The 21,242-nt window shown below is 44.5% G+C and overlaps 1 protein-coding gene across 1 annotated transcript in view; it reads right to left on the bottom strand.

The window, feature by feature from the left end:
• ttn.1 (titin, tandem duplicate 1) overlaps nucleotides 1-21,242 on the bottom strand; it is a gene marked incomplete at its 5' end in the record, with an annotated part of 155,244 nt that overhangs the window by 90,108 nt on the left and 43,894 nt on the right. The window contains 42 exons of the mRNA XM_084545177.1: nucleotides 185-311; nucleotides 1,236-1,375; nucleotides 1,899-2,165; nucleotides 2,368-2,634; nucleotides 2,747-3,013; nucleotides 3,797-3,923; nucleotides 4,001-4,140; nucleotides 4,478-4,741; nucleotides 5,367-5,633; nucleotides 5,717-5,983; nucleotides 6,119-6,245; nucleotides 6,588-6,727; nucleotides 6,813-7,082; nucleotides 7,463-7,741; nucleotides 7,883-8,281; nucleotides 8,594-8,644; nucleotides 11,070-11,105; nucleotides 11,400-11,531; nucleotides 11,606-11,668; nucleotides 11,816-11,908; nucleotides 12,086-12,178; nucleotides 12,316-12,417; nucleotides 12,551-12,640; nucleotides 12,798-12,890; nucleotides 13,023-13,109; nucleotides 13,242-13,328; nucleotides 13,461-13,550; nucleotides 17,142-17,207; nucleotides 17,368-17,421; nucleotides 17,674-17,742; nucleotides 17,888-17,947; nucleotides 18,200-18,244; nucleotides 18,324-18,380; nucleotides 18,495-18,521; nucleotides 18,603-18,680; nucleotides 18,829-19,038; nucleotides 19,200-19,217; nucleotides 19,298-19,565; nucleotides 19,646-19,726; nucleotides 20,086-20,269; nucleotides 20,353-20,635; nucleotides 20,718-20,834. Coding sequence (XP_084401303.1) covers nucleotides 185-311; nucleotides 1,236-1,375; nucleotides 1,899-2,165; nucleotides 2,368-2,634; nucleotides 2,747-3,013; nucleotides 3,797-3,923; nucleotides 4,001-4,140; nucleotides 4,478-4,741; nucleotides 5,367-5,633; nucleotides 5,717-5,983; nucleotides 6,119-6,245; nucleotides 6,588-6,727; nucleotides 6,813-7,082; nucleotides 7,463-7,741; nucleotides 7,883-8,281; nucleotides 8,594-8,644; nucleotides 11,070-11,105; nucleotides 11,400-11,531; nucleotides 11,606-11,668; nucleotides 11,816-11,908; nucleotides 12,086-12,178; nucleotides 12,316-12,417; nucleotides 12,551-12,640; nucleotides 12,798-12,890; nucleotides 13,023-13,109; nucleotides 13,242-13,328; nucleotides 13,461-13,550; nucleotides 17,142-17,207; nucleotides 17,368-17,421; nucleotides 17,674-17,742; nucleotides 17,888-17,947; nucleotides 18,200-18,244; nucleotides 18,324-18,380; nucleotides 18,495-18,521; nucleotides 18,603-18,680; nucleotides 18,829-19,038; nucleotides 19,200-19,217; nucleotides 19,298-19,565; nucleotides 19,646-19,726; nucleotides 20,086-20,269; nucleotides 20,353-20,635; nucleotides 20,718-20,834 — 5,982 coding nt within the window. The remainder of the gene's footprint in view (nucleotides 1-184; nucleotides 312-1,235; nucleotides 1,376-1,898; nucleotides 2,166-2,367; nucleotides 2,635-2,746; nucleotides 3,014-3,796; nucleotides 3,924-4,000; nucleotides 4,141-4,477; nucleotides 4,742-5,366; nucleotides 5,634-5,716; nucleotides 5,984-6,118; nucleotides 6,246-6,587; nucleotides 6,728-6,812; nucleotides 7,083-7,462; nucleotides 7,742-7,882; nucleotides 8,282-8,593; nucleotides 8,645-11,069; nucleotides 11,106-11,399; nucleotides 11,532-11,605; nucleotides 11,669-11,815; nucleotides 11,909-12,085; nucleotides 12,179-12,315; nucleotides 12,418-12,550; nucleotides 12,641-12,797; nucleotides 12,891-13,022; nucleotides 13,110-13,241; nucleotides 13,329-13,460; nucleotides 13,551-17,141; nucleotides 17,208-17,367; nucleotides 17,422-17,673; nucleotides 17,743-17,887; nucleotides 17,948-18,199; nucleotides 18,245-18,323; nucleotides 18,381-18,494; nucleotides 18,522-18,602; nucleotides 18,681-18,828; nucleotides 19,039-19,199; nucleotides 19,218-19,297; nucleotides 19,566-19,645; nucleotides 19,727-20,085; nucleotides 20,270-20,352; nucleotides 20,636-20,717; nucleotides 20,835-21,242) is intronic.

Genomic DNA, 21,242 nt, shown 5'->3' with positions numbered 1-21,242 from the left:
TGTAGAAATAAATGAACAACGACGTTGACGACAGCGATGGGGATGTTTTGGCACCGTCTGAGATTGTCTGATAAAAGATTTGAAGAAATAGCGTCTAAACTAGTTCTGATATGTTAAAAAGGTCTATATGTGCTGGTAAATACGGCTCAAGTCCCGTAGCGATGACGTGGAATAACAAACTCACATTTGACTCTGAGCTGAGCATTGGACTTGGCGTTGGCGGCTGAGAAGTCGACACCTCCTGCCATGTCCATCCGAACGTTGTAGAGGATCAGCATGTGTTTGGTTCCTTCCTCCTTGATCTCCACATCCTACAGATAAAACAAGTTAGTTTAGTTTAGTCAAACATTAAACTGAACTCCCTCTCGTTACCAGGTCCCAGCAGCAGTGGTGGACAGTAACGAAGTAAATTTACTTGAGTACTGTACTTAAGTACAGTTTTTGAGTATCTGTACTTTACTTGAGTATTATTTTTGGGGGATACTTTTACTTTCACTCCACTACATTTGAAGGACAAATATTGTACTTTTTACTCCACTACATTTCTGTTGATGCTCTCGTTACTCGCTACTTCTGAGCTTACGTCAGCTGATTATTTTATTTATTTTTTCAAAATTCTGAGAAAATAAACTGTTTCTGCTGATTCGCATATGGTTTGTCTTAGTCGTATACGTCATGCCATACAATCCATACAGTGGAGGAAGAAACTGGAGAAACACCTGGAGAAACTCCCACCGAGCACCTGTGGCCTCATCTCAAACCCATGTTTGAGATGAGGCCACAAAAACTGATTCGTTTCAGTTTAAATGTTTGTTGTGTTTACCGCAAACAAATTATATGACGGCCTACAAGAACTCGTCTTCCAACCTGAAAAAGCACGTCGCGGTATGGAGAGAGAGAGAGAGAGTGAGAGAGAGAGAGAGAGAGAGAGAGAGAGAGAGAGAGAGAGAGAGAGAGAGAGAGAGAGACTGGGTGGGTGTGCGCGTGCGTTAGAATCGCATCAGTGGATTGTATAATGACAATAAAGCTACTTTCCTTTCCTGTATTTCCTGAGATACTTTTTAAATACTTTTACTTAAGTATTTTTTTAAGCAAATACTTTAGTACTTTACTTAAGTAATATTTTGACTAAGCTACTTTTACTTGTATTGGAGTAATATTTGACAAGGAGTATCTGTACTTTTACTCAAGTAGTGAAGGTGTGTACTCTGTCCACCTCTGCCCAGCAGACGTACCGGAGACTGGTGCAGTGCTTCTCCCTTCAGCTTCCAGTTTCCATGAACGTCCTCTTCAGAAATCTCTGTCTCAAACTTGGCTGACTCCGTCTCCGTGACCTCGACGCTGTACAGAGGACGAACGACCTTGATGTCACGCTCTAAAGGACGGGAAGATCAGAAAAACATCTGGATGAGTAACAGCTTCAACCAGTAATACACTTAATTAATCATTTAATTGACATTTAATCCCACGACAGTTTTAGAAATCACTGCTGGTAGCTAAAACTCTAAATGTTCTGTCTTTTAGGGCAGGGGTGTCAAACATATGGCCCCCTGAAGGTCAAGTCTGGTCTTGCAGGATAGAGTGGAAATTACATAACACGACACTGAGACTCAGCAATGAGCTGAAATTACACTTATTTTTCCATTGAAATTTTCAGGTTGTTCATTAGATGTTTTGTAAAGGGTAGTTCAGTAAATGCATCAACGAGCTGTTGTTATTTAGAGGTAATCATGTTGTTGTGTTACCCTTGAGCTCAAACTGGGCTGAATGTGGCCCCTAACTAAAATGAGTCAAATCCTAAAATGTTCTATCTCATTCTTTGGACCAAACTGTGAAATTAAAGTGTGTTTCTACGTAGACGACGCTCCTACAATTGTGTGGTCACTTTGATTCATCACCTTCGATGTTAAGATTTGCTGTGGTTTTGTCCGAGCCACAGTCACAGGTGTATTCTCCGATGTTCGCCTTCTCTGCCTTCCTGACCATCAGGATGCGCTTCTTGCCGTCGGTGCTGATGGCGATGTTCTTGGAGGGGGTGATCTCCTTCCCGTCTTTAAACCACTTGACGTCTGCAACAGCCTTGCTCAGTTCACAGACCAGCTTCACCTCATCCTTCTCCACCGCCGTGTAGTTCTGCAGCTTGGTGGTGAAATACAGGTCGCCCTCTGCAGAGAAACAAGATGGAGTTTTATTAAATAAATACGTCTCATCCTCAGCATGTCATTTGTTGACTGTTTAATTCCTTCTCTCTTTGCTTCTGTAAAACAAATTTTACTAAATGAATGAAGGTTTCAGTTTTTTATTTCCACATCTGAAAACAGTCAAACGTGAAGTTTAGTGAGTTCATGGTTCTGAAGCGACACTGACCGATGACGGTGAGCATGGCGGTCACCGTCTTGTCCATGGCCTCCACTTTGATCATGGAGGTGTCGTCGATGGTGACCTCCTTGAAGGCCAGGGTGTGGACCTTCCCGTGATCCGACATGTGCACCACTTTGCTGGGATGCAGACGTACGTCGTTTCTGTACCAAACCACCGGGATCTTGTCGTGGGAGAGTTCAACACTGAACTCAGCTGTTTCACGCTCCTTCACCGTCACGTCCTTTATCGGTTTGACGAATTCCAGACGAATACCTGCCGACATTTAAAAGAATGAACTCCAGCTGAAGAAGAAATTTGCAATCCACCAACATTTAGAACTAATGAGTTGAATGTGCTTGAGGATTCTTCTAGAGCAAAGAGTTACCTTGTATGATGAGCTTGCCAGCCGTCCTCTTGTCCTCGGCCTCAAACATGTACTTGGCCTCATCGTCATAGGCGGCCGATCGGATCACCAGAACGTACATTTTTCCATCCTGGACCATTTCATACTTGTCGTCGCTCTGCAGCTCCTGAGAGCCTTTCAGCCAACGGAAACTCTTTGGAGTTCTCGACACCTCGATTTCAAACCTTGCCTCGTCCTTCTCGTACACCTGAACGTCGCTCAGCGGTGTCAGGAAGTTCAGAGGAAGTTCTGGAGGAAAATAGCGAGAGCTGTTGTTATCCTGATGTTGGCTAACAGAGAACTTGAGGTCCTAAAGTTAAACGAAGCAACGTTCATGAGGACAAAATGAAAACACAGTTATTCAGATATTAGAAACTAAAGCTGAACACCAGAAACATCATGGAGATTTAGAGCAGGTACTAGTGTACTTAATAGTGGCCAGTTAGTGTATAGTCCTTCAAAGCATTGCCTGGCGTGTCAAGGGAAGTAGTAAAATAACCAGTGAAACACAAAAGCAATTGGTTACCCTATCATACCTAATAGATTTACTTACTGAACACAGCTTTTTAAAAACATTGTCTTTGAAACATTTCTTTGAAACATTTGAAACTTTTCTGGTGGTATCATATCTGACTTTACTATGACATGATGTATGAAGTATGAAGTAATTATAGGTTGATTCAATACAGTAAATATTCACATATAAATATTAGTATCAACATAAATTATATTCTTAACCTTTTCCCTAAAAAAACGAGAAAATCCACAAAGGTGGCCATTTTAGAAATGGCTGACAATCGCTAGTGTCTGCAGAGCCTGGATGAATCCACCAGGGGGCATATGACCAGGATCAGTTTTGTTTACAACAGGAAGTACTGATGATGTGGAGCAGAGGTCTCAGAGACTCAGTGATGGGATATGAAACACATTTAGAAAATGTTCATAAACTAAATGCTTTTATATCAGCTCTAAATCTCCTGCTCCACATCAGGATCTCACACCTCTAATCATTCTGTTCAATGCTGGTTTTACCTTTGACCTTCAGGTTGGCAGAACACTTGGCGTTGGCGGCGGCGTACGACACCTCTCCGGTCATGGACACTTTACAGTTGTAGAGGATCAGAGTGTGTTTCCCTCCTTCCTCGATGATGTCCACGTCCTGTCAGAGAACAACAGCAATGGTGAGTGATGGCTAACGCTAATGAGACAACGTTAGGGTTAAATGACGGTTCTCACAGAGGAAGGACTGAGGAGTTCTCCGTTCAGCTTCCACTGCCCGTGGACATCGTCCTCAGAGATCTCCACTTCGAATCGAGCCGTCTCTCCATCGAACAGCTCCACGCCGTAGATTGGCCGGACCACCTTGATGTCACGAGCTGTGGGAGAGGGAAATGAAATGAAGCAGCAGAGCTGTGGTGTGTCTCTTTCTCTTTTGTCTCTCTTGTCACTGTAAAAGCATCTGGACAACAATTCTCTCTTTGATAACTGTTGAAAATAAACTAGGATTAGAGTTGATGTGAGTAGAATGAAAAGAGAAGAAGATCCAAATACTAATTTCCTTTTTTAGATTTAGTTTTCCAGGCTCATAAACATAAGAAGTATGTTTCCTTTTCTTATCTTTAAAACAATGTTTTATGTTTTATGTTCTCCCTTACCCTGGAGAAGGTCTCAGAGTCTAGTTTCAGTCGAAACACCCAAAGCCAAATGTTTTACCTTCGATGTTGATGGTTGCTGAAGTCTTGTCGGTTCCACAGTCACATACATATTTGCCTTTGTCACTCTGCTCCACCTTCTTCAGGACCAGAGACCGATGCGTTCCCTCCGACTTCATGACCACCATCTTGGAGGCGATGACTTCCGTATCATCGTGGTACCAGATGACGGGGACGTCTTTGCTCAGTTCACAGTCCAGAATCACCTCGTCCTTCTCTGTGGCCGTGTAATCCTGCAGCTTCACCACAAAGATGGCGTCGCCCTCTGGAGCAGAGCCACCACCAGCAGTTAATGTCAGAACAAACGCTCTCACGCTTTATTCTACAGCTGGATGTCAGCAACAACTAGAGGTTGTACAGACTAGTTGACTAGTCATTAATCATGTGGCCATAACAACATGGACGCCTCCCAGAAGACAGGTGAGGAGCCCAGTGGGTCATTGGTTCATCAAGTGTGTGGAAATACTTCACTAAAGATGAAGTCCATACTACTGTGACATGTCAGTCCTGAAATACAACTAAAGTACTACTGCAAAAAAAACATGCTAATGCTAACGCTAGCAGAGGAACGGTCCAAATCCTCTGGACAGCAGTCAGTTAACAACTTTATTAGATCTTTAGCTGCTACGCTGAGGTGCTGCCTGTTTTTATACAGGCTATACATATCTGTAGAGCACAGTATGTAGCACATGAGCTCTATATTGTTGACCTGAATCAACAATACAGATTTATTACTTTCTACTGTGACGTCATCAGAGACTAGTCAGCTTTGAACAGTCTGTACAACCCCAGTAGCAGCAGATGGTCAGAGACACTCAGCAGCAATAACTTCAGTTTTCTAAAGTGATGAAAACAGATTTAAAGGAGATAGAGAGAGAGTCAGCCATTACCTATGACCGTGAGCTTGGCCGTGGAGTAAATCCCTTTGGCCTCTGCTTTAATCTGACACGTATCATCTAGTGTCAACATCCTCATTTCTAGAGAATGTCTTTTTCCTTCCACATGCGTCACCACCGTTCGGCTCACGTGAAGCTTGACTTCGTTTCTGTACCAAACCACCGGTACGTTCTCGTGACTCAGCTCGAGATCAAATCGTACCGTGTTACCTTCTTTCACTGTTTGGTCCTGAAGCATCTGGACAAATTTGAGCCTCATGCCTGGAATACAGCAGGTCATTGCAGACAAACGTGACCACATAGAGGAAACAGCAGCAACATGAAGCTTCCTGTCCACCACTTACCTTCCACTGCCAGCTGAGCCGTCGATTTCTGGCCCAACACCTCGATGGTGTACTGAGCCTCATCATCAAACTCACAGCTGTTAATGATCAGCATGTGTTTCTTTCCATCGTCAATGATTTCATATTTAGGGCTCGGGGTAACAATCTCTGCTCCCCTGAACCACAGCACCTTGGGCACATCCTTGGTGATGGTGCATTCAAACTTAGCCTGTTTCTTCTCAGGCACTGAAACATCCTTCAGATGCTCAACAAAGCTCATTTCGATTTCTGGGAGGTGTGAATAATTTACCCGTTATTCAGACACAGCTTTTCTTACCATCTCTGTTCTGCAGTATCTCCATTTTCCAAGACCAACAAAAGACAACAGAAAACCAACAGGTTTCATCAGAGAGGGACTGGTACCTTTGACGGTGAGCACGGCGCTCGTGATGGCGTTCAGAGCCTGGTACGACACCTCACCGGCCTGATCCAGCTGGACGTTCTTCAGCGTCAGGAAACGCTTCCTGCCTTCAGCCTTAATGTCACAGGACTGAAAAACAAACACAGATGAAAACTCCTCCAAGCTGCTGTAGACCACTGATCAGCAGTTACCAGAAACATTTAGTTACAAGGAGGTCACAGCAGATACTGGAAACAAGGAGGACATGATATGTAATATTGGCTCATTATCCTGACTTAGCAGATACACCAGTATAATATTGGGTTCTTTTTGTCTACTTTCAGGACTTGTGTGAGAATGTTTTGAATTATTTTTAATGCAGAAATTAATTCTGCATAAAAATAATTAATAATGCAAAACATCTACCGTCAGGATTTCTTCTTCTTATTATTTTAAATAAATGTGCTCTAGCCACTTTTAACCCCTCCTTACCGGCGATCTCGTCAACACCTGGCCTCTCAGCTTCCATTCACCGACCACGTCATCCTCAGATATCTCAGTGTCAAAGCTGGCTTCCTCCTTCTCGACCACCTCCACGCTGGAGAGCGGCTTCAGGATCTCAGCTTCACGCTCTGCAAAAGAAAAACCAGGAGGAATGAACGTTACAAAGCTTGCTCACGCCGTCCTGCTCATCGTTAACTCTTTGATTGAACTGACCTCCGAGAGTCAGCTTGGCCGTGTATCTCCGATCCTCCACCTCGATGGTGTAGTCGGACACGTCGTCCGGCTGGCAGTTCTTGATGGTCAGAGTCATGTCCTTCCCATCTTTGATAATCTCCACCTTGTCGGACGGAGTCAGCTCGTTCTCTCCTTTGAACCACTTCCAGTTGGGGGTGTCCTTGAACAGCTCACACTTGAACGTGGCCTTAGCCTTAGGTTTGACATGCTGGTCTCTCAGAGGCTTCACCAGCCAGTCCTTGATGATTTCTGAGGAGGGAACGCTCAGGTTAGGACCAGATATGGAAATGGTTGACAGTTTGATCTGATCTGAGAACAGATCAGATCAGCACCACCTTTCCTGACGTGATGAACACATTAATGCACCAATAAATAAAATCCAACACATCCAGACATGCTGGCCTGCAAGTCGTCCGTCAGATTTCTCTTCTGATGGTCTTCAACCTCAAACATTCATTAATAATACTCCAGAACAGACTTTGATGAGTGAAGGTGGAGATGTCATCAGGTCAAAAGTACCAACTCATAAACTGATCAAAGCTTGAACAAGGTTTTTACTACTCTTCAGTATTTTACTGACATGCTCAAACTAAACATCCTAGTCTCAGGTCGTCTCTGAGGCTTCTTACTGATCACTTTAACATCGGTTGTGGTCTTGACGTCCTCCTGTCCCTCCACCTCACAGGTGTAGACACCGGCATCATCGTCCGTGGAGTTCTGAATGGTCACGGCGTGCTGCATGCCGATCACGTTGATGGCCACTTTCCCCGCCTGTTTCTTGAGGATGGCTCCGTTGCGTTTCCAGACAACGTCTCTCTCTTTGTTCAGCTCACAGGTCAGGTACATGGGCTGACCCTTCATGCAGGACGTCTCCGGTTCCAGTTCCTTCAACCACTTCACCGGCAGCTCTGCACGGACACAAACTCATTTACCGAAGTGATTCTGGTTCAACACGAGGCTGGGTTTTTACAAACATCATACCTGAGGCTGACCACAATTTTTTATTCATGTTTGTTAATTCTAATTAAAGTTGGATTCCAAAGCTTTACCTTCAACGATGAGCTTGGCCGTGCAGGAGATCTCCTTCCCAGCGTTCTTGGCCACACAGGTGTATTCACCAGTGTCAGACAGCTGCACATCAATAATGTTCAACTTGCGATCTTTGCCGTCTGAGGTGAACTTGTGTTTGGGGCTCTCACGCAGATTGCTGCCATCTTTCATCCATGAGGCAATGGCGGTGGAGGGCGAGACCTCACATTCAAACACAGCCGCTGAGCCGATGGACTCGGCCTCCTGCAGCACGATGTCCTGGAGCTTCTTGATGAACTTCAGAGGAACAGCTTTGAGCTTGAATCCTCCAAACGGTTCCTCTGGCGGTGATGGACCTTTTCCACCGGGCTTCAGTCCACGGCCTCGCCCACCATCACCAGGAGATGGAGTTTGTCTCGCTGCAACATCACATACAAAAACATATTAAGTCACAGCCTGAGGTTTAACACAGATCAGCTGTAGGTTGACAGGTTTTAGTCTCTTAAGGAACCTACGACTCAAACATCGAATAATTAACACACATCTAGAAAGGTTTGATTTAAATGTGGAACATTTAACTGAAGAATGAGAAAATGTTAAATTAATGTAAGAAAGGTAGATTAATGCTGGAACCAAAGAGCTTAAGGTCGAACTCAAAGCTTTAGTCAGCGAGGACAAGACCTGAATCAGATTATAAATGGAGCAGAGATCTGATATCAGTGAGTTCTCACCCCCAAATCCTCGACCTCGGCCTTTAGGCGTCTCCTCCGATGGTTTTCCATCTGGACATGAAACAATAAGACGAGTTTTAAGCCTCTGAGAGACCAACATATTCCAGCAGAAACCAAGATAAAGACACACATGGTAAACCAAAGACATGTTGACAACACATGAGAACACTGAAGAACACATCGGACAAAAAGCAAAGAGGATGAAGATGAAGATAAAATAGAATAGACAATGTACAAGATGAAGAGACAAAGGGACGTACGGGTCCAGAAACTAAAAGATGAACGGCATGAAGACAGAGACATTGATGATGCTGTTGAGGACAGACTCAATGAGATGGACAACATGAGGACATGACAGCAGTGAATGGACCAATGGGACGGATGGACAAAGACAAAGACATGAGCTGTGGATGATCATAAAGACTAAAGGATGAGGATGAAGATGTCATGAAGATGTCATGAAGATGTCATGAAGATAAGATGAAGATGAGATGAAGATGAGTCATCTGAGATGGGATGAGGAGGCTCCACCGGCCGTCACCTCACCTCGCCTGGCACCAGGCATTCCTGGAGTCTCCATCGCCCCCTCCACCCCTTCAGCTTCCCAGTCCTCATCAGGAACCAGCTCCCAGCCCCAGGCCTCCTCCTCTTCCTCGCCTTCTATCTCCTCAGCCTCCTCTTTGAAGACCTCCTCTTCCGGCTGAGTTGTGACCCTCTTCATCTGCACAGCTGCAGGAGAGACCTGCTTCCCCAGGGGAATCCATCCTTCACCGGCCTGGTCTGGATGTCTGGGCTCCTCTGGTGAAACCTTCTTCGGGAGCTTTCTGTCTTTTGGTGGTGAAACAGCTTTGGGAGTGGTTTTGACTTTTACAGCGGTGGGGGTTTCCTCCCGGTCCTTTGGCTTCGGAGATGGAGTCTTTTTTAGCTCGACCTTCTTGAGCTGCTCAACTGGTTTGAGGGGCTTCTCCTCCTCCACCTTTTCTTTCGGAGCCTTTTTAAGTTTGACTCCTTTCTCCGAGGCATCCGTTTGTTTTGGTGGAAGCTCCTTCTCTGCATCTTTCTGCAGGATCACCTCTTTCTGTCCTGGAGGACTCGGTATCTTGGCTGGAACATCTAGTTTCTCATCCAGTTTTTTAGGAGCTGCTGTCTGCTTGTCCTTTGTCTGTTCAGTGGTTTTACTGGGTACCTCATCCTTCCTCTGAGGTTTTGTGGCAGCCTCTTTCCTGTGCAGCGGGACGTCCTTTTGGTCTTTGCTGATCTCTGTGACTGTGTCTGGACTGGTGATCGAAGCATCTTTATCTGGTTTGTGTTTCTCTGCGTCCGTGGGTTTTTCTCTCCGAGGTATCTCACCTCTCGTAAATGGAGTCCGCTCTGAATCCATCTTTGCTTCAACTTCTTTCTTAGTTTCTGGAGCTTCAACAGACTCTGGTTTCTGAGGTTTGTCAAAAGGTTTTAGTGTCACCGTTTCTTTCCCTTCGTCTTCCTTTGGCAGTGTCTTTATTTTCTTTTTGGCTAAGTGTGGCTCAGGTTCTATGTCTTTTGGGGCTTTTGGGGTTCTTATCCATCTTGATTTCTCGTCTTCTGCATCCAGGCTTTCAGGTTCCTCTGCGTGACCAAGTTCAGAAGCCTTTTGAGCTGCAGTGAAGACTGGTTCAGGTCTCCCAGGTGTTATAACATCTTCTCTATCTTGAAGCTTCTGAGCCATCAGTTCCGTGTCATGACGCCTTGTCACATCTACTTTATGAGCTACGACTTCCTTCTCAGACTCTTTGGGCTTAGCTGGAACCTTTTTTAGCTTGATCTTTTCTGTGTCTTCTTCTGGTTTCCCAGATTTATCAAATGGTTTTAGTTTGACGGATTCTTTGTGCTCATCGGCCTTTGGTAGTTCAGTTATTTTCTTCTTCTCAACTCTCGGCACTTCAAGTTCTTCCTCTTTCTGTGGCTGAAGGGTTCTTGTCCATCGTCCTTTCTCTGGTTTTGGTGCAACCACATCGGGTTGTTCCTCCTCCAGATGTCCAAACTGAATTGCCTCCTCCTCTGCAGTGAAGACTCTTTCAGTTCTGCCCAGTGTTATAATCTCTCGATCTTCACGCTCATGAAGTCTCTGAACTGTCAGTTCTGGATCGTGATGTCTCGTCACTTCTGCTTTATGAGTTTCAACCTGTTTCTCAGATGCTGGAGTTTTCACTGGAACCTTCTTCAGATGAATGACCTCCGGTTCTGGTTGTGGTTCTTTCGGTATTCTGGTGAACTTACTCTTCAGCTTCATTGTTTCGGGAGTTTTGACCTCCTGAACAGGAATCTTACCCTTTTGCCTGAGAGGTGGCGCTGTGGTGGTAAATACACGTTTTATAACATTCACATGGAAACTCAGATCAAAGTCAGCACAGGACTCACACAACACGTTCACATGTAAAAGACAAATACAGAAATAAATAAATCATTCTTTCAATAAAGAAGCTAGTGTCTGGTATACCTTTAGTCGGTCCAGGTGCAGAAACAGGTTCTTTGTCTGTAAGAATTTAAATAAGATCAATACACAATACAAGTATGAAATCGAAACAGACAGTTACTGGAGTTAAAGGGTTGTGTGTCTAACAATGACTTGCATTCAGCACGAGTATTAACAGATTCACATATTAACAACAGATTTAGTTCATATGTGAATTAGATGGAAATGATTTAGACCAAGAGATTTTATGTGGTTGTGGCCTTTTTAAATCAAAGCTCGGACTCTATGAAGACTGAAGATGTGCTTCAAAGCAGAGGACAAACGCAAGAGAACAACATAGAGAAGAGACGTTACCTTCAGGTTTAGAGACTTCCTCTGAGACAGGCGAGGGTTCAGCCTTTAAGGAGGCTGGCGAGGGTTTCTTCTCCACTGGTGCAACATGAGATAAAAGAACGCCAATGTTTAAATTAAACCAACGGCAAAGATCTGGTCAACATGTAGAACAGACAATATCAAAATATAACAGATTCCTTTAAGACAGGACAAAGAGAAGACACTACCTGCAGCAGGAACCACTTTTTCTGCTGGTGGCTTTGTTGCTGGTGGAGATGGTTTCTTTTCTTCTGTGTACAAGATACCAAAGGTCATGAGCAATAAGACAAAAGATGTGAAAGAGAGAGCACAGGAAAACAGAGGACAGAATAAAGATGTTAAGAATGAAGAAAAGATGGACATGGATGAAACAAATGGACAACATGGACCATATCTACCAGAGACAGAGCTACCTGCAGGAGGAGCAGCTTTGGCTGCTGGAGGAGCAGGAGCTGAAGGCTTTGGTTCTGGTCCTGATGGTTTCTTCTCCTCTGGAGGAAACACATTTCAAATAGAAGAATCCAATTTCAAGAAATGGACAACAACAAGGTTAATCAAGACATGGACAGCTGCACTGGGGCGTTGCAGCAGAAGTTTGACAATAGACAGCAAGACAAATAAAAAAACAGGAGGACCAAAGAAAACAAGAGACAAGAGGAAGAAACTACCTGCAGAAGGTGTAACTTTCTGTGAAGGAGGCGCAGCAGGAGCTGAAGGCTTTGGTGCAGGTGCAGATGGTTTCTTCTCCTCTGGGGGAGACACTTTGGGAACAGAAGATGCCAAGATTATGACCAAGAAGACAAAAAGTATGGTCAACATGACACACAATAAACAACAAGAAACCTAAGAAGACAGATCTGAAGAGAAGTTAGACAGGAGGGACAGCTAAACCGTCTACCTGCAGGAGGAGAGACCTTCTGAGCAGGAGCAGGAGGAGCAGGAGGAGGAGGTGAAGGCTTTGGTTCTGGCGCAGATGGTTTCTTCTCCTCTGGGGGGGCAACTTTAGAAACATAAGATGCCAAGATTATGACCAAGAAGACAGCTTGGTCAACATAACACACAATAAACAACAAGAAACCAAAGAAGACAGATCTGAAGAGCACTTAGACAGGAGGGACAGCTAAACCGTCTACCTGCAGGAGGAGAGACCTTCTGAGCAGGAGGAGGAGGAGGTGAAGGCTTTGGTTCTGGTGCAGATGGTTTCTTCTCCTCTGGGGGAGCAACTTTAGAAACACAAGAAGCCAAGATGACGACCAAGAAAACAGCTTGGTCAACATGACACACAATAAACAACAAGAAACCTAACTGAAGAGCAGTTAGACAGCCGGACACAAACAAGCAAGACTGACTCATGATGAGTCAGCAAACTAAACCGTCTACCTGCAGGAGGAGAGACCTTCTGAGCAGGAGGAGGAGGAGGAGGTGAAGGCTTTGGTTCTGGCGCAGATGGTTTCTTCTCCTCTGGGGGAGAAACTTTAGAAACACAAGAGGCCAAGATTACGGCCAAGAAGACAGCTTGGCCAAGATGACACACAATAAACAACAAGAAACCTAAGAAGACAGATCTGAAGAGAAGTTAGACAGGAGGGACAGCTAAACGTCTACCTGCAGGAGGAGAGACCTTCTGAGCAGGAGGAGGAGGAGGAGGGGAAGGCTTTGGTGCAGATGGTTTCTTCTCCTCTGGGGGAGAAACTTTAGAAACACAAGAGGCCAAGATTACGGCCAAGAAGACAGCTTGGCCAAGATGACACACAATAAACAACAAGAAACCAAAGAAGACAGATCTGAAGAGAAGTTAGACAGGAGGGACAGCTAAACGTCTACCTGCAGGAGGAGAGACCTTCTGAGCAGGAGGAGGAGGAGGAGGTGAAGGCTTTGGTGCAGATGGTTTCTTCTCCTCTGGGGGAGAAACTTTAGAAACACAAGAGGCCAAGATTACGGCCAAGAAGACAGCTTGGCCAAGATGACACACAATAAACAACAAGAAACCAAAGAAGACAGATCTAAAGAGAAGTTAGACAGGAGGGACAGCTAAACGTCTACCTGCAGGAGGAGAGACCTTCTGAGCAGGAGGAGGAGGAGGTGAAGGCTTTGGTTCTGGTGCAGATGGTTTCTTCTCCTCCGGTGGAGAAACTTTAGAAACAAAAGAAGCCAAGATGACGACCAAGAAAACAACGTGGTCAATCAAGAATGACAAAGAAAAGAAGGACTGTGATAAACACACAGATGATGAGAACCAGTGATTAGAAGATGGATTTCATGGTAAAGCAACGTAAAAGACATGTTACAAAGACAATGGACAAAGACTAAAGACTGGAAGATGAGTGAGTACAGGAAATGTGAGAAGATTTCCTAAGAGAGGTGATCTTAAGGCGATCAGGAGCCTGAGCGGCTCAAACAAGAATACCTTGCTCAAGAGTTCGTTGATCCGTCGTCCATATTTTTTTGTCATCGTCCCTTACAGCTGGACGTTTGGCTGCAGGTTCTTTTTGTGCAAAAGCAGGTTTCTTGGAGGAGAGAATTTCTTGCTCAGGAGGTTTTGTTTCTTTAGGAGAAGGTTTCTGGTCGAGTGATACTTCCTCTACAGGAACAACAACAGCTTCAGGAAGAAGAGTTTTCTCAGCTGGTGAAACCTCTTCCTCCAAACAGACTGTCCTCTCAGGGGAAGGACTTTGAGCTGGGACATACACTGGGTCAAGTTTTTCTTCAAGAGACACTTCTTCCAGAAGATGACTTGGTTTGTCCAGAGGTTCAGTGTCTCGTTCCCTCTGAGCTTCCTTCCTTTGAACGGGTCTTTCTTCTGTTTTAGGAAGAGCTGCTGTACGATGGGGAAGAATTATGGGTGTGTCTTGTTTGGCTGGAGGTGAAACTCTTTGAGCCGAGGACATAGACGTGGCTCTAACAGATGGAACTTCCGCTTTAAGAGCTTGGTTGAAATCTTCAGATGAGGGTAGTGCCGATTCAGAGAGGACTCCAGTGTCAGGAGGAGAAACTTCTTTCCTCAACAGACGTATCCTTTCAGGAGGAGACGGAGCGTCTTGTTTGGGTGGAAGAACAACATCTTCTCTTCTAGTTGGACGACCACTGCTCAAAGACTTTTCTTTCTTTGTTCCCAGAGCTGTGTCCTCTTCATCACAGGGTTTGATAATCTTGTCTGGTTTTGGTTTGTCTCTTGGCTCAGTCTCCTCCACCAGTTCATGCTGAATTTCACTGGTCCATGAAGAAACCTCTTCCTCTGTCTTCTCAAACTCTATCTCCATTTTCAAAGAGCTTTCTTCTCTCACAGTTGCAGAGTCTTTGAGCTCCACTTTCCTCTCATACGTCCTGACTTTGTCCTCCCGTTGTCCAGTTTCAGAAAGAGACGTCTTTTGTTTCAGAACCATCTTCTGAGAAGACTCTGTTGTTTGTTTAAGATCTGTCTTCAGGGTAACTATCATCCAAGAATGAAGATATGCACAATGAAGAGGTGGCCAAGAGCAAAGCCACATATAAAAGACAAAACAGAAAACATTAAGACACAAAACACATGATTTAAAATGACTATCTATCTCCAGTCAGATTTCTGTAGCTGGACTTTTCCAGAAGGAATAACCTTACAACGTAGCAGAGAAACATGTGAACTTGAAACATGTGAACATATCTAACTGTGGTTTAGGGTTAGCCCTGGTGTTCTGGTTGCATTATTTAAATACTTAACCTGTGAAGAAGTAACTAAAAACATCATAGAGTTGAAAGGTGGAGATGAGTCGGGTTAGTTGATGAGACCTTTGAACTTGTTTGCAGACATATCTACCTTGTTGCTGAGGCAATTTAGGCATTTGTTTTGGTGGTGGTCTTGCTTCTGGACCTTTCTCTGGCTCAGTGGGTGGTTCTGAATACTTCCTGAGTGCTGCTGGAGTCTTCTTTGGTTCTTCAGGAATCATTTTTGTTTCTTCTACAACCTTCTTGGGTTCTTCTGGAAGCCTTGTGTCTTTGATTTTCTTGGGTTCTTCTGGAAGCCTTGTGTCTTTGATTTTCTTGGGTTCTTCTGGAAGCCTTGTGTCTTTGACTTTCTTGGGTTCTTCTGGAAGCCTTGTGTCTTTGACTTTCTTGGGTTCTTCTGGAAGCCTTGTGTCTTTGACTTTCTTGGGTTCTTCTGGAAGCCTTGTGTCTTTGATTTTCTTGGATTCTTCTGGAAGCCTTGTGTCTTTGACTTTCTTGGGTTCTTCTGACTCAGGTCTAGCTGCTGGCTCATATGGTTTTCTTGCAGATTCAGACGTCTTTGGTTCTGAGACAACTTAGGAGAACATTTATTCATAGGATCGTTATCTGACAGAAAGTCACTCTAACGAGTGTTTAGCTCAAAGATAATTAAAGAAGATGAACCAGAGAGATAACAAGATAATAAGAGCCGTACTAAGACCTTTGCACTACCTTTAGTTGGGACAACGTCCGGCTTGGATGGAATAACTTTCGGTGCAGGTGGTTCAACTACAGGTTCCGGTGGTCTGGGTCGGTCTTGTATTTAAGGAAACATCATGTATGTTTAAGACCGGTAAGAGACAACATGGATTTAAAGATATCACTCTCAACGAGTGACACAAGACATGAGAGGAACTTCAGATTCAATAATCAATACCTTTAGCAGGAAGACGTTCTGGTGTCGATGGAGGAACCACGGCTGGTCCAACTACAGGTTCTGGTGCTTTAAAGAACATTTTACAGACAGTATGTGTTACCTTAAAGACTTCAACATCACTGTCCACTCTAACGAGTGATTACACCAAAGACACAAAAAGATTAATTCACAGGAACATTATGGATGTGACGATATGACAACACAAAGACTGAAAGACTCTTCAGTACCTTTGGTTAAAATATCCTCAGTCTTCGGGGGAGGAGGCTTCACAGCGACTGGCTGAGCTTTGAGTTCCTCTGGTTTGGCTACAGCGTTAGAGAACATGAACAGGGTTCTGGTTTTAACGGTATGACATTCATCTGGTAAAGGCTCTAAATGTGAGCTCACCTGTTAATGGATCTAAGTCAAGAGGTTAGAAGCAAAGAACACACTCAAACATTAAAGAAGATTACATGAAGGTCACTGCAAACAACATAAGCATGAGCTGTCTCCAGGAGAACTGTTCTAAAGTCTTTACCTCTTGGTTTAGGGGCCTCTGGTGTTTTCTTAACAGCTTCAGGTTCAGGCTTTTTGGCCACTTTGGGCTCAGGTACCTCAGTTTTCTGTTCTGTTATCGGTTTGGGTTGAACAGGTTCAGGACTGACTGTTCTGGGAACTACTTCTGGTTCTGCTTTGGGTTCTTCAAAAAATACAGATATTACTGTCACTGAACAGAGAACGAACACAGGTTTAAGAGTTTAGGAATAAAGATGGAGAAGAAAACAATGACATGACAAGAACACAATGCTTCCGACGCACTGTAAGAAGAGTCACAAAGACTGAGACGACATGAAGACGAATCAGGTTCAGATGAAGGAAGATCCAAAGTGTGAACTGTGTTACTTTCAACAGTTAAGATCATACTTTGTGTGTTTGATGCATTTAATATGTAGTCTGTACACTAACAGAGACGTTATAATGTCTGAGCAGACACTCAGATTTCTGAACCAAGATAAATAACAGAGACGTGAGTTCTACTCGTGTTTGTTCATCCCATGTTCTTTGTGCGTTGAAGCCGATAAAGACTCATGACAGTGATTATGAAACAAAGCAGTCGTGAACTTTACCTTGTGGAGCTGCAGCTTCCTCCCGTCGAGTTGGGACCGTGGCCTCAGGCTTCTTTACTTCAGGTACTTTAAAATATTATCATCACATTCAGTTTGTGACCATAAATAACAACTGTTTTTTTTATTATCAGATCATATATGAAGAATGAATGGAACAGACACGGTGACAGAACATAAGCGTCTAAAACATCCAGACACAAGAGATAAGAGCAGATACTGCAGATACCTGAAGCTGGAGGCTCCGACGGTTTCTCCTCGGCTCTCCTGCAAACCTCAGGAACTTGAAAGATGAAGAGAGTTCACATTAAAACCACATGGCCAAGCTCTAGTCTACTCTAGTCTAGACCAGGAAGGGTTAATAAGAGCATAAGAAAGGTGAGCAAGAGGAGGACAACAGGAATAAGAGGATATAAACGCATCTCATGCAACAACATCAAACTAAAAGATTCTAGAAGCGTTGACGTGGAAACCAAGAGGACGGACAAACATGGCGGCTAGCAGGTCAGCAGCCTCTTTCTAAAAGCAGTTGTACCTTCAGGGGTTCCTTGTCGGACCTCCACCTGAATCCGCTCAATCATTTCTTCAACAGGTTTTTTCTCTTCTGGTGAAGGAGAAAAGTGAACTTAGAGAGAAACACACGAGTCCAACATGGCACCGAATAAAGATTTCATCAGGAGACGACACAACACTGACCACAGACAGAACAGACACCAAGTCAGGATTCATAAGATAGGATGACGCGATACCTGTGACGGAGGAGAACCGAACCGAAACCGTCTCCTCTTCAACCGTCAGAGTTTGAGAAGCTACAGCAACCAGATAATGAGCCGTTAGAAACCGATTAACGAGTTCACAGACGGTGTTTAGAGTTCACATTTAATCCAGATTAACCGAGGTGTTTGAGTTATTAGGTTGGATTAATGTTCAGGATCATGAGTCACACGGTTATTCAGGATGAGAGTTAAAGGAGGTTTAAGAGGTTGAAAGTTTAATGTCGATGGATGAAATGCAAAAGCAGATTTAAGTTTGTTAATTTGATCATTTAAGAAATGTTGTACCTTTCACCTCGGTTCTCTCCTCGTAGTGATAAAACTCAGAGGAATCTTTAGGTAGAAACAGAGATGGTGAGGGACAGAAGCCTGGTTTCTAGGATATGAAGGTCAGATTTAGTCCCAGACTCACCTCTGCAGATGAGCATGGACGCTGCTTCAGGTACGTGAACAGATGCGTCAGGGACGTCTGGGGTTTTGACCAAAAATACTTCAATTATGACTTTTATTAAATTTAAACTTGAATCTCAGGATTTTATTTTATCGTTACTTTAAATGACTCATAGCCTCATGACATACTCACCCTGAGGAACCCTTCCTAAACCAATCTCTGTGAAGGACAAGGTGAACAGGTGTTATAAGAGCCGCCGAGCGTCACTAACATCAGGAACTAACCATAAAACGTACAGACCTTTGCCTGAAAGGTAAAGCTCCGCCGTGCTTCGAGTTTCTCCCATCGTCTCCAGACGAGCGATCACTGAGTAAACGCCTGACGAGTGGAGACATGGTAGCGATGATAATGAAGAACAGGTCAAGGTTTGGATTCAGCAGACTGAAGCTTGTCTTTCTCACTGACTAATCTTTTCTCAACACGATTCATTAGAAATGTACAGATGTCTGTCCAGACTTTGACAAACCTTCGTCCTGTTCCGTCACGTTGCGGATGGTCATAAAGTGGCGCCGGCCCTCAGTCCTGAAGTTATACTTTGGACTCTCTCTGAGCTCAGACGTGTCTTTGTACCATGTGACGGTGGCGTTGTCGAAGGACAACTCGCACTCGAAGGTGGCGGAGTGGCGGTCGCTGACCTCGATGCTTCTGATGCATTTAGTGAACTGAATCTGGTCGGCTACAACCAGACAATCAGAGCAGATTGGTGTCGATTTGTGGCTTTACTCTAGACTCTAGTTGTGAATGTACAACACAGAACAAAAACAGAAACCAAAGCACGAGGAGAACCAGCAGGTTCAAAGAGGTCAGTGTGAGTTAGTTCCGAGTTGTGTTGCTTACCTGACTTATAACCAGCTCCTGGTAATGGAATAAAGCAGTGGAACATGAGGACGTGTTACAGCAGACGGGACAGGAAGCTGAATCACTGGGACTCTTACCTGTGACAGTGAGTTTGGCGTTGGAGATGTGAGGACCACAGACCACGCGATAGTCCCCCTGATCTTTGACTGAGCAGCTCTTGATCTTCAGATAGTGGCGGTCGCCCACGCTGCTGATGTCGTACTTGTCGCTGTTGTCCAGTTTCTGGGTTCCCTTGTACCAGGAAAGAGTGATCTCTGGGTAGTTGATCTTGATCTGGCACTCGAAGGTGGCACTCTGGTTCTCGGGGACGGTCTGGTTGGAGATGTCCTCCATCACAGAGACGGGCTGAGGAGGAACAGTTTGAACCATGACGCCTAACACATGAACGGCGGCAGGCTGCTCATTCTTTATTGTTGTGGTCTTACCTCTGTGCCGACGCGTCCCTCCAGCTGATGGATTAGCCGAGCCATGTCCTCCTCTTCAACCCGACCACCATGTTCCACTTCCTGCAGCAGGACACAGATAGTCTCAGTGTTTCTGGACAATATGAATGAGACTGAAATGATCTGTAGCTCTGGACCCAAACCTGAGTGGAAACATGAAGATCTAAAACAATAAGGTTTAGTTTGTACAGTTCTAATGTTTCATGAATCTATTTTAGGTGATAACGTTACAGACTTGTGTGAGTCCCAATAAACAGGTGCCTTAGGTCAGAATACCTGCTGACCCCTGACCTCTGGCCTTTGACCTACAGAAACCAGTACCTGAAATTATCCTTTGATGTGTCCTGGATCCTCTCAGCTTTACGATGCTGACCTTTAATATTAACACTGATGTCCTGAAGATGTCTTCTAGTGTATCTTACCGGCCGTCCCGTCTGCATCTCCTTCTCCTTCTTCAGGAACTCAATGGCCTGCAGGATGGCTCGGTAGTCGTGGATTCCGTGTTCCCGCAGGATCCTCTCGTAGTCTTTGGGTTCATGACCTCTGAGCAACTCCACGATATCGATGTCCTCTCCTTTCTTTGGACTCTTCTGCTTGGAGGGAGTCCTGACAAACATGAGATGCTCCGTTAGAGATGATAATAAATCTGTCCTGGACGTCCACTCAATCAACAGAACCTGGTGACTTACTTCTTGAGCTTGGTTCTGATGTCTCCCATTGCTTCCACTTCCTCCTTTTTGGTAACTTCCATTTCGACACCACACTCGATCTCTCCATGTTTGTTGGTGGCGACACATCTGTACTGGCCAGAGTCGGACTTGGTCACCTCTTTGATCTCCATCTTGGCGTCCTGGCCCTTGTGTGTGATGGAGATGCGACCTCCAGGGGTGATCTGTCTCCATTTGCCTTTCATCCACTTCACACTGGGGATCGGGTCGCCTCCGATCTTAGCGATGAAGGTCGCTGTACCCTCTGCAAAAAAGAAACAGTGACCTTGAATGACGTGAGTTCATGGAAAGCAGAGAGCCAGCCTCGTGTCCAGGAGTCCACTTACTCTCTACCACAGAAACATTTTGGGGTTCTTCAATGAAGAACAGGTTGTCAAGGCGTTTGACCGGGGCAGCTGCAGCCGGGGCAGCAGCCTCTGCTGGGGCAACTTTCGTTCCTTTATCTGAAAAGACATCATGAATGTTTAAGTGGTGCCTCAAAACAAAACCAGAGCCTGAAACTATCATCACTGTAACTTCTGTTATTAGTCCATAACCAGTCAACATAAAAAGGCTTCAGCATGAAAAGGAAAACAGGAGGTTTCTATGTGGTTTAGTCATATTTTGTTTAGTGTCTTATAGTTGTAGTTTGTTAAATGCTTTTGATGTATGTTATGTATTTTAAACCCTGTTTTACTTGTACGGTGACCTTGGGTGTTTTGGCACCAATAAATAAAATTATTATTATTATTGTAATACTCAGAGTATCACAACAATGAGCAGCCAATCGAATGGTCGGGTTGAAAATCAGCGTCAGTAACAACTAAAACAGTCTTGTGGTGTTTTACTGAACCCAGAACCTGAAACCTCCA

The sequence above is a fragment of the Chelon labrosus genome (assembly GCF_963514085.1).
Source record: "Chelon labrosus genome assembly, chromosome: 5".
NCBI lineage: Eukaryota > Metazoa > Chordata > Actinopteri > Mugiliformes > Mugilidae > Chelon > Chelon labrosus.
The sequence above is the reverse complement of the archived record's forward strand: the minus strand, read 5'-3'. Positions and strand labels throughout refer to the sequence as shown.